The sequence below is a fragment of the Corylus avellana genome, chromosome ca11 (assembly GCF_901000735.1).
Source record: "Corylus avellana chromosome ca11, CavTom2PMs-1.0".
Lineage (NCBI taxonomy): Eukaryota > Viridiplantae > Streptophyta > Magnoliopsida > Fagales > Betulaceae > Corylus > Corylus avellana.
In genome coordinates this window covers 19,214,146-19,227,136 of record NC_081551.1, presented here as the reverse complement: position 1 = coordinate 19,227,136, position 12,991 = coordinate 19,214,146, and the positions used below count along the sequence as shown (strand labels likewise).

General features: G+C 33.4%; 1 protein-coding gene across 1 annotated transcript; it reads left to right on the top strand.

The window, feature by feature from the left end:
* The first annotated feature begins 7,311 nt into the window (after positions 1-7,311).
* On the top strand, positions 7,312-8,721 carry LOC132165190 (uncharacterized). Its single transcript, XM_059575677.1, has one exon. It carries the CDS (start codon positions 7,312-7,314, stop codon positions 8,719-8,721), a length of 1,410 nt encoding a protein of 469 aa, XP_059431660.1.
* The last annotated feature ends 4,270 nt before the right edge of the window (positions 8,722-12,991 follow it).

Sequence of the window (12,991 nt, the reverse complement as noted above, 5' to 3'; positions counted from 1 at the left end):
TGAGCTTTTGTTGTTTGCAGGAGTTATTGACACTAAGCGAACAAAAAAATAAGAATTCAATTGAACTTTACACTTAAAAAAAATACAAAAACAAAAAGACAATAAGTAAGTATACTCAACTATCTTTCTACTAATTGCACTCCCTTCGTTGTAGAAATCTCAAATATGATTTCTCTAGGAATCCTCCCCCTATTCAGTGCTGTGAGTAGTAAAAAAATCCCAAAATCAATTAAAAGGATTTTTAGAAACAAATTTGTGCTTTTTTATCTCATATCAAATGAATGAAAACACAAAATGATACTGAATTAAATCATTAAAAAAAAAAAAAATTGCTAGCTCACGTACCCATATTAATCCAACTCATTATGTTTTGTGCGAAACCATCTTCATTTGATAAAAGATACTTCAAATGCTCTTGGGAAATGTTACTTGTTTTAGACAAATAAGGCTTAAAGGGCTCAAACATTTGGTCCCAAGTAAAGCGACATAGCTTAGGATCTATTTCTGAAAGACTTGCATGTGTGTTAATTTTAAATTTTTGCTTCATTGTTGGAGGTGACCATCTTACAAATTTAACCATGGAAGAACGTTCTGAAAAAAAAAAAAAAAAAAAAAAAAGTGAGCCTATGCTTCTAATTTCTCATATTTCACCTTATGTGTTTTTTTATATAGCTTGAACTAAATAAGAAAATTAAAGATTATACCTGACTGAAGTATGGAGTCTCTTCTGAGGCTGTTGTTTGCCAATAACTTTCTATAATGACATGTTGTTGCAACGACTGTCTCAATAAACCCGCTAACCTTGTGAATCTGTATTAATATTAATAACAAAAAAAATCTGTCTGATTTTCTGAATTAAAATTTTGTATACAAAAATCATATGTTTACAGTTTGTTTATCGTATTACTTTCTGAGTATGTATGTGAGTATAAATAGAATCCAATCAAAACGGAACTCCTTAATGCATAGAGTTAGTTCTATCTAGAAAACTGAAATACAAAATTCAAATACATATGAAATTTAATCTATACATTTGAATTCTCAATATTATTTCTGCTTTGCTATGATTGATGTGTTTGAATATCGGTTGCATCATACATAGAATCTTGCTTATCACGTAACTTCTGAGAATTTGATTTAGTAGACACATGCATATATACATTGTGTTTTTGTGAATTAAAATATATTCTAATTAAATAAATCCTATATATATATCTACGGAAGTTTTGAGGTTTGTTTTACTTGTACGTGTGTGTCACTGAATTTGAAAACACCACTAATCTTCCAGCATTATCATTAGTCTCTGAGAACATGTGAATTTCAAACCTTGTGAGGGTAGTTTAAAGTAAACTAGCTAGGTTAATCAAACCTGTCCAAAATGGGCTGTTTGGGACATCTAAAAGAAGAGAAAACAAACCCTAGCCCTTGAAGCATATTTATTAGGTTTACAAATATGAAGCAGAGGTGGTAAAGCAACGGTGATGGTGATGGTGATCGAAAAGGAAAGCAAGGCTTGGATTGTAGCTTACCTCTGTGAAAACGTTGGGTCTCATTTTTGTGCGAAACTTTTGGTCTGCATCGAATTCTCCAAAGTTCAAAACTTAAACCGGGCTCGGGTGCGTTAAACTAGATTAAGAGGAAAAGAAAGAGAAGGAATCTCTTTCTTCTCAAAGGGAGAGGCTTACATGCGGTAGACCGCTGGGATTTATTTTTTAAGGGTTTTTTAACCCTAAAGTGTAAGGTAATTAAAAACAAAAAAACACCGTCAACTCCCGCTAATTTTTTTTTTTTTTTTATCCACCGGGCCTCAGAGGGTTACCGACAAGCGTGAGGCCACAGTTTTCCTATACACTGGTTGAAACTTGAAATCTGGAGGTGGTTGTAAGTTGGATGACGTAAGAAGAAAGGGGTGAATGAAGATGAAATTCAAAATCTATATATTTTCCAGCAAAATTGCTTTGAACTTTTTTGCCTCATTCCCATTCTTCCACCGTCCCATTCCCCTTCTTCTTCTTTGTGCAAAAAATCGTTTTGCTTGTGGCTCTGAATGTGTTGTGGGTGATCTTCTCTAGGGTGGAAATTGGTGCTGCAGTTGAGAGTTTTAATCCAGTAGATGTCATGATTTTCGGATTCAACTCTTCTAGAAGGAGCTTGTGAGGTTTTGTTGCAGAAGAGAATTGGGGTTTCTACTCCCCCGAGGAAAAAAACTTGCATTGTAAATGATGTTTCATCCTCAAGGAGCTTCAAAACACTTTCATAGTCTTCTTACTGGAGATAAACTTCAAAAGATTGCTGCAGAAGTGCAGAGGATAAGCAGTGTAATAATTGATTTTGGATATGGTGAGAAAAGAGAGAAGACGGCTTGGGGTTTGGGTAGAAAAAAACAAGAGTTAAACGTGAGATTTGACGGTGTTTTTTTTTTTATACTTATGTTATTAGAAAAGAAATCTCAGCGGTAGAGCAAACTACCGCAATGCAGTAGTTTGCTCTACATATCTGCGGTAGTTTGCACTACCGCAGGTAAGCCAAGTCCCTTCACAAATATCAATCCATAAGTCCTATGTATATACATATATATAAGCTTCTACACAACCAATCTTGCCATAGGTGTTTTATATGGAGTATAACTATATGTATATCAGTATTTGCCAAATCTTTTGCGACTTCTGAAGATATAGATCTAAAATATATTTTACCACCATAATGCATATGTTTGTTTTCTTAAGGAACAAGTAGAAAAACAAACGCCAACTTATCGCACTCATTAATTAATATATTTTCCATATATACTGATATATACACAATTCTTGGAATTTTATAGATTTTCTCAAATCTCAATGACTTGGATTTTACCAAAAAGTCAAATGACATTTTTGAAGGGCGTTTTTGTACGCTCAAAAAATAAAATGACAAAAATACTCTTCAAATATAACTAATTGAATATTCTCAAGTTTAAATGAACTAGAGATAATTCACATATTTCACCCTCTCTACTTTGGTTTTTTTTTTCCTTCATTTTTATTAGTAAATCTACATTGCCGGAGCAAAATAGAAAAAAATGATTATACAAGTATGGAGTCTTTTCTAAGGTTGTTGTTTGCCACTAGCTTTCTGCAATGACATGTTGTTGCAACGACTGTTTGGATAAACCGCTTAGCTTGTGAATTTGTTTTAGTATTAATAAATAAATCAATTAAAAAAAATAGTCTAATTTGGCTAAGCTGTTTTAGTATTAATAAATAAATAAAAATTAGCCTAATTTATTGAATTAAAATATTATTTCAAAAAATCTATATCTATATATAGTTTCTTCCGCGTAATGATTTTTTTTTTTCAGAAGTTCCGAGGATTTGATTTACTAGCTAGAGCCTAGAGGCATGCATATATATATTTTTTTCTAATTCATGCATATATATATTGTGTGTGAATTAATATATAGTGTAAACAATCTATTTCTACAGTATCTAGCTTCCTCCATTTTACGTAGTGTCACTATTTTTGTTGAATTGCACACGTACACCATTATCATTATTCTCTGAGGACGACGAAAATGGCTTCCTATAAAGAGTGTCAGAGCCTGCAAATTTCACACGAGTACGTAATTTACAATGAACTAGGTTAATCAAACCTGTCGAAAATGAACGATTTGGGACATTTAAGGCTTCGTTTGTTTCAGAGTAAACTGTTTTCTATCGTAAAATATTTCATATTAACCTAAAAAGTGCAATTTTTATTTGCAACATAAAAACACTAATATATAATAATTTAAAAACTCAAATTAAAAATTATATTTAATTAAAATATACAAATTGACTAACAAACTAGACTAATCTGGCGATTCTAGGAAACCAAACCGTTATATTGTCGAAAAGAAGAGAAATATTGGTTCAATAACAAAACGCTAACCCTAACCCTAGAAACATTTTTTTTATGGTTACAAAATATGAAGCAGAATGGAAGAACCCAAAAACAAGAACAAGGTTTGGATCGTAGCTTACCTCTGTGACAGTGTTGGGTTTCATTTTTGTACGAAATTATTGTCTGGCTTGTTTTGTCGGAAGTTTTGTGCGAAATTTTTGTACGAAATAAGGAGAATATCTTAAGTTTTGTGAGAATAATAAGTTTTGCTTTAACTTTGAGCACTCAACTAAAGAGGAATGCTATATATTCTCCTCATTAATTATCACACATCACTGATCACTCTAAACCCTATAAACATTAAACCTTCGTGATCTCATTATATTTATTGCTCCATCTCCAATATCCAGTTACTTATATTTGAAAGGGTATTTTTATTCATTCAAAAAGTAAAAAAATAAAAATACCTCTTAAATATAACTAACCGGATACTAAGTTAATTTGAACCGGAGAGAATGATGTTGTGTGATCCTTCTCAATAAAAATCAATCTCCATGCACCCATATAAAAAATAATGGATTAATGATTTATAGCATTAATCCTCAACCAATCGGCATATGCTCTCAAATCCTCTCAAGTCCAAAACTGAAACCGGGCTCGGGTGAGAAAACTCAAATTCATTAGTTTGTGCCTACACCAAAAAAGCTACAGCCTAAAAAAATGGAGAAGGTCTCGATCCACTTCAATGTTATGATGAACAATAGCCAATTGCCCAAATTAGGACTACTCATTGGGCGGCAGACAAACACTAACATTTGGACTTCGTTTGATTTGCGAAATGCGTATTCCATTAAGAAAATAAATAGTTATGATTATGAATAGAAAATGGTAGAATACAATAATTATTCTTTTTTTTTTTTTTTTTAGTTTGGTGACAATATATGTGTTTTCATTGGAATTTATTAAAATATATTATTTCCTTTGTTATAATATTTTATATTTCTCTTATTTAATTTGTAATGTAGGGTTTATTTATTTCTTTATGTATTTTAGGGTTTTATTTTTAATTTCTTGTTTACTACTCATTTCCTCTCTATAAATAGAAATCTATGTAACAGAATTGAACCATAATTACAAAATACCCACATTATTGTTTTCTTTTTTAAAAACTCAAATTAAAAAATTTAAAAAAAAAAAAACAATTAAAAAAAAAGAAACTAGACTCCCATCTCTCAATGGACTTCGTCATATTCCCTTTTTTTTTGTTTTTTTGACATGTCCACACAGGAGAAGGAGGAGGGGGATTCGAAGTAGTGACCTCCACTTCATAAGGCGTGGTTCACTGCCGATTGATATACCCCTTGGGGACCACTTTTTGACTTCGTCATATTCTGCATTAGCATCATTTCAATATTATGACCATTTTGCCAATCAGAATTACTTGTGAGATTATTAAACTACTACTCCGGATACCTTTTTTAACACCACCTTAAGGAACCAAACATCGCTATTTATGTGAAATAATCATTTTTTTCATAATTTCATTTAATGATGACCTAATCTTAGCCTCTGGAATAGGATTCTTTTCAGTTCATTTGAAGAGACAAAAATACATCTCCACTATAAATAACTGGATATTATCAAGTTCAAATGAATTGGAGAAAATCATAATTCTAGTCTCGTTGCAACCCGTAGCAGCCTCACTCAACTTTCATGCACAGGCGCAGGGATCCCACTCAATGTCCCATCCCCTCCGCCTCTGCACCTACTACTGGGCTGGGTTTTTTATTTGATTTCTTTTTATGTATTTCTATAGCCTTTGTTATGTTTATGTGGGCTTTTCTTTCATAGTTGCTTCGGTTTTCTGTAGCCTTTTTTGTGGGTTTGTTTTCCCTAACAACAGATCTTGTTATGTGTTCAGCAGTGCTTGCCCCCTTAACCTCCTCTACGTGGTTGTTGGTACCTAGCAAGAGTACTGATAGTGTTGAAGCGATAAAGAAAGATAAATGCAAACGCTTCGTAAAAAAAAAATTCCGATTTCTGGCAAAGCAATCCATATATACAATGACACATTAAAAAATAAAAGAAAAAAAAGAAAAAAACAAGATTTTTATCTATGCAGACATCAAACAATCTGCTTAGAAAATTGCAAATGACTGGAAGAAGTTGTTGCCTATTTTTCATGTCATTTTTATTATTTATTTAAGAAAAATGAATCAAATTCTTCGATTTAAATTCTTGGTAAACTCAAGTTTTAAATTTGCATAATTAGATATTGAAGTCTAAAAGATGTAAATTGGCTAAATTGGCAACCAGACATATTATAGACCGTGTATGGAGGGATGAGGTACCCAATTGTATTTGTGATATTGTTCAAGCGGAACAAATTGCTTCAGCCTGATTTTGATGAATGAGAAGTGAATTATTATTTTCAAAAAAAAAAAAATTAATGTATATATATCTTCCTTAAAATACTGATGTCCCTTCAAACTACCGGAAGACATCAATCTCCCTTTAATAGCAAAAATATCTTTCATCCCCTATTAGCCCTATTCGACCCTAAAACCGAACAGCCACCACGCTAAAAATAGTTCGCTCGTGGATACAATTGGCAAGGTGAGTTATTTATTTTTTTGTTATTTTTTCTGATTTTTGAGTATGGTGTTATTATGGTCAAATTTGGAGTTGATTGATCTAATTGTTACACTGGCCGTATCAATTCTTTTCTGATTGTATCTTCACTTGCAAAATTTTCAATTTTTGTTTTTTTTTTTTAATCAACGGGATTCTTTTGTTGGTTTTTTACCCTACGTTTGGATGCCGAGGAAACGGAGAATGAAAACGGCCGGAAAATATGGGAAAACATCTCGATCTGGGGTTGGTTGTTGGGTTGAGAATAAATGATTGAAAATCTCTATGGCGCAGTATAATATTAGTGATGTTGCTGTTTGTTTGACACCAGTATTTCTTATTATCATGTATTCTCAAGAAAATAAATTGTTTAAATTTTCAAATTCTCGATCAGCTTTCACCCAAATTCCAATGAATATGAATAAAGCTCTGAATCTGAGCAGAAGGGTTGGGATGATAGAATTGTGTAAGTTTCAGATGAAATCGTATATTTCTCATCGTTTTGGCACATATATTTATACTTCTATGAAACCATTCTTAGAAATTAAAGAGCCCCATATGCGCTTACTTGGTCCATGGCCTTCTGATGGAGATCTAATACCCGTTACTAGATATATAACCTGTATCTCACAACCTTTCGATCCGTGGGAGAAAAGTTACTTCAAACCTCTCCCGATATCCACAGGAAACCCATGTGTGGATCTTTTCTTGTTTGCAGGTCCTGGTATCTACATTGGCCGTACTTATTATCTATTGGATTTGGCTTGGAACCACAACCCCCTAACCACCTTGAAAATTATCCTCTACATGCCAAAAATACCTATGCGTAGAGCTCACCAGAGTTTCCACCGTCCTCTTCTTTGGCTTTACCATAAGCATTACAAAACCTTAGCATGCAACCTGAGGTCCTTAGCTGAGTGTGGATATTTGAAGCATTTGCCTTTACTTCTTCTTCAATTGCTGCAAAGTGACACAAAATTTGAAACTAATTATTGGATTATTGATAGGGAATCCTCAAATGGCATTTTCCTAGATGCCTACTATGGGGATGACGATTATCGTTTTATATACAATCAGATATCAGATCTCTTCAGTGAGTTGCTCAAGTCTGATCTTGAGTTCTTGAAATCTGGCGATCTTCATAAAATCAGCCTCGCTGCTAAGTTTTGCCCCTCCCTTAACACATTTTTTGATTACGCAACACTTATGTGTGAAAGCATTGTTAGAAGGCTCTTTCCCCAAGATTTAGATCCAATATACAAGAAAATTTCAGAGCCCCATTATGCTTACAGAGTCAGAGATCGTCTACATAAAGAAGTTATTGCCCCGCTTCGTAGAGCTCTAAACTCGCGCGAGTCTTACATTCCAGTCGGGGAGGTTCCCATACAGGAGACTCGTTTGACACACAGTAAAGACACACAACATAATGAAGCTCTTCTAACATGCACTAGAGAAAGAAAAATGAATTTCAAAAACCGTCATGTAAGGAAATATGCAAATACAAAGATCCCAGTTGAAGAATTACTTCCTCACAAGATTTTGTGTTCTCTTTACGATGGCAGTTGTGCCGAACTTGCTAATTTACAATTGAAGAAAATGATCGAACACCTCACAATGAAAGGGAAGTTTACAAATTGTCTTCCATGTTGCGATGTCTCACCTAGCATGACTGGGTTTTGTACTACAGTTAGCATTGCACTCGGGCTTCTAATTTCAGATTTGAGCCAAGGCCCATGGAGAGAAAAGATTATGACATTCAGCCATGATCCTCGGCTTCAAAAGATTGAAGGAATTGATCTACAAAGTAGGACTGATTTCATGGAGACCATAATGGATTGGGGATTGGAAATAGATCTTCGAAAGGTGTTTCTTCACATCTTGGAAGTTGCAGTCAAAGAAAACATTGATAAAGACAAGATGGTGAAGACAGTTTTTGTGTTTACTAGTATGGAATTCAATGAAACTTGCTGCCATGATAATTGGAATATTGATTATCAGAAAATTAGAAATAAGTTTTATGAAAATGGATACACCACTCTGCCTGTTATAGTTTTCTGGAACTTATTAAGACACCGTCACGGCTTCTCCTCTGTAAGAGACTTTAATGTCTTAAAGAAATCAAGTTATGACTTTGGGTTAGGTATAGTGCCGAATGGGCCTCGAGGGGTAATTCTGATTAAAGGCTTTTCAAATAAATTATTGAGATTGGCTATAGAGAATAATGGGTTATGAACCCTGACGCCATCATGGAAATGGTCATCTCGGACAAAAGATATGAGAAAGTCGTGGTTTGCGATTAACAAGAGAAACTGTTAATTATATTAGCTTATTTTACATACCCATTTTAGTAATGGTAAAATATTTTATTTTCATTCTCGACATTATGGTTGTTAATTTGGGTTGATTTGCGGTTTTGAAATAGATAAGTGGATGAAAAATGGCTTTCTTGGTGAAACATGCATTTTCTCGTTTCTTCATAGTTTTGGTCTCATCCTTTAATTACTTGTCCTGCAACCACAACGAAAAGGCATGTCAAACAAGTATCACTTCACCTTAAATCTCTCATCATCCTAAAAGCAATCGAGTAAGCTGCAAAGCAAATTAAAAGCATTCTTAAAATTAATTTGCTTAGAAGTGGGAGCAAGCTTGAGTCAAAGACCAAGATGAGGAAAGCGTTTCCAGATAATATTAACTACTAAATAAAACACATCTTAGCAAGGAAACAACTTTACAACTTGATTTGAATAGATCTGCCTCAAGAAGCGAAGCCATAATATTTCAACCCAAAAAAAAAATCAATCATGATTGGAATTATTGTAAACGGATAAACCATCTTTGTTGGTAATTAGATCTGCATGTTTATCATGATAACTATACTTATTGCCGATTTAATTACTTTACTTCTAATTTTTCTTTAGCAACTATTCTTAATCTCAATCACTGAACTAACAAGTTTAAGACTTTGAAACAACTAAAAGAAAAGAAGTGAATTTAACTTATTTTCTCATGCTTTCTTGGTAACCAAAACAGATACAAAAAGACTAAAAGAGAGATAGAGACAAAATCGAAGCATTACCTCCGCCATGACTAGTCCGATGAGAGAAAAGCAAAATCTCGCCTTTAATAATGTGAAAATGGGAGTAGAATACATTAAGAAAGAAGAAATGAGGAGAAGCGCATGAAGGGTCACTCCTAAAATGAATACCATATCAAACAATCAACTGATAAAACATTTAGCCAAACGAACAAAATAATATTTGCCATCATTCAGAAATTAAAAATTGTAGAAAAGCATATCTTCAATTGCTTGATTTCACGAATCAACTGCTTTTCATTTTGCAGAGGTAGGGTATCATGTTGAATCGCGTGTTCCATATTGCGTATCTGCATACGAGCAATAAATTGAAAAGATAAATGAGAAGAGTTGCTTGCCAAACATAGCCGCAATATTTGTCTTGAGAGCGAAGTATCTTAAATGGTTTTGGGAGGGTTGAGTTTTGGTTTGCCCTTTGATAGGGCAAACACACAACTTTTGCTAATTGGATGAGAGGTTCTCGAATCTCGGCTACACTTCACATTCATTTGTTACACTGACTAACATGACATATTTTAAATGCCTTATGTAAACCACTTAAAACACTTTATATCAACTAATGTGACATAAGTATATGTGTGATAAATATGTGTGAATAAAGCATTATTCTTCAAGTAATACTATTTAGTAGATTACTATGCTACTGTCATATGTAATAAGGAAACTTAGCCTTGGATCAACAATTGTAATAAAAAAAATAAATAAATAAAGGTTGATTTTCACTGTCATATCATTATATGACAATCATATATCAATATAATAAATAACATTATTTTTTTTTGTCAGGAGTGGGTCCTAGTGAAAAGCAAGGAGAGCCCAGTCTTTGGTTTTTTGGTTTTTTTATTTTTTATTTTTTTTACATAGATAATTTGAAATTAAAGCCAAACTTTTAGAATTTATTTACCCCATATTTACTTTTACATCTTCATTTCCAATAGTATGGGTACCTAATAATTTTTTCTTTTTCTTTTTACGTCCTCTTCATACTTCTTTCAGATAATTTGATGAGCCTATTATTTTCTTGTGCGTTTCAGGGTACTTTAATTTATCATGTTTACTAATTAATTGGTTGTGATGATTGAATGGGACTTTTGGAGTTGGTTCTTATGATGTACTTTTGGAGTTCGTTCTTAGATGGTCCGACAATGTAAACTGGTAAACTATCCTTCTTAGATGGTCCGATTTCGTTTTAAGCATTAAAATTATTATTTTTTATTTTTTTTATAAAAATAAATAAAAAAATAAAAGGACCAAAATCGGGGTGGTTTCAGCCATCCCCTGGCCGGTTTGGGGATGGTTGAACCACCCCCATGGCCAAGGGGGTGGACCGGCCACACTCAAAGTGCCAAAAAAAAAAGGCGGGGGGGGGATTGGGTGTTTTGGCAGTGGTCGGACCACCCCCAAGGGTTTGGAGGTGGTTTCGGCCACCCCTTACCAGCCGTATGGGGTGGTTGAAACCATCCTCAGGCCCTTGGAGTGGTCCAGCCACCCCCAAAAGCCCAAAAAAATTTGCATGGGAGAATGGGTTTGGGCTTTTGGGGGTAGCCGGACTACCCCCAAGGGCAATGGGTTTAGGCTTTTGGGGGTAGCCAAGGGCTTGGGGGTGGTTTGGCCACCCCATAAGGCCGGTAAGGGGTGGCCGAAACACCCCCAGCCCCTTGAGGGTGGTCCAGCCACCCCCAAAATAACATTGTTTTGGGCTAGATGGTGATGTAGTTTTGAAGTCTAAAACGGTGTAGTTTTGGAGCCCAAAACAATGTAATTTTCGTTGAGGGTAAAATGGGCACAAAATGTCGGTTTAACGGTGAAAATTAATAAAGAGGGGAAAAGTGAGAGCAAACCAAAGTTCAAGGAGCCTAAGCGAGAGTTTTAATAGTTCATGGGGTGTTTGTCAAATAGGCTAGAAGTTCGGGGGGACTTACTAAAGTTTCCCCTAAAAATAATTTATATCCAAATAACATTTACTCAAAATTATATTTATCTAATTTTAGAATATGGGGTTTAGCTTTTATGATTTATGTTTGATATAGCAATAGCCCACTAGGTTGGGCTTGGGCTGAAGAGCCCCACACGTTACAATAAAAAGTTATCGCTAAAAGTTCAAAAGTTGTCGCTAATGACTTTTAACGATGATAGGTCGTTGCGCTAATAAGTCATTAATGTTGTTCCTCTATCGATTAAGGTTATGAGCGACAATACTAATACGCAAATGCTAAAGACCCAACTTTTTTGCCCAACATAAGTCCAACTTTTGCCTTATTTTTTTATTTTTTATTTAAAAAAAAAAAAAAAAAAGCAAAATAAAAAATGGAAAAAATGTCTAAAGCAACCCTATCTATTTTTTACCTTTCTTTTATTTGATATTTTTTTAAAAATGAAATATGGTATTTTTCTCCATAATAATGACATTTTCTTAAAAAAAAAATGACATTATTATGAAAAAAAAATATCATTTTTCATTTTTAAAAAAATACCAAATAAAAGAAAGACAAAAAATAGATAGGGTTGCTTTAGACATTTTTTTCAATTTTTATTTTATTTTATTTAAATTAAAAAAAAATAGTTAGATCCCTATCATCCCTCATACTAATATATAAGTATCTGTTATACAAAAATAAAAACATTTAGCTTTTGGTAATCAAAGAAAATTGAATTGAATTGGTAATTACTCTTTTCTCTCGAAAATTGAAATAGAGAAAATTTCTTACAAATGCAATTAACTCATATGAGCATCAAAGCCAGCCCCAAATGACAAACTTCTCACGCTTAGAAGGCTAATTTATTATTAAAATATTAATTAAATTTATTCATTCCTATAAGCAGCTTAAGCTTTTAAAATAAAACACTCAAAAAGCCAAAAAAGAAAAAAGAAAAATGGCCAAAACAATCTCTCTTTGAAAAATTAAAAATAAAAAAATAAAAAAAACCCCAAAAAAACCTTCAAGGTTAAAAAGCTTCAAAAACTAAAACCTAAAAGCTGTAAGCAGAAGCACAGACATCCAAGACATTCACGAGAAACAAGATCCAAAGCCAAAGCCAAATATCCAGGCACGACCCAGACAACTGGTAAGTGAACTCTCTCCATCTCACATTGCTAATTTTTAGTCACTCTGTTCAATATATTCTCTATAACAACTGAGATTCCAAAGTTGATGGAAATCATCCCAAAACTTTCATCTAATGTCGGTAAAAGGATTTTAGGAAATAAAAATTTTCAGAGATCGGGTATTGCTGGGTTTGTTGTGGGATATTGATTATAGTAGAACAATATTCAACTTTTTGATGATTGGTTTCTTGTATGACTTTTAGGAAGTATAGGCATTCTATCTGTTCGATGAAATGTCATATTGGGCATAAAATCTGCTATTAGAAGTTCAAAACATACTTTGCTCTAATATAAATAGAACG

Excerpts from the sequence above, each read along its gene's own strand:
- LOC132165190 (XM_059575677.1), top strand. The coding sequence starts at position 7,312 with ATGCGTAGAGCTCACCAGAGTTTCCACCGTCCTCTTCTTTGGCTTTAC.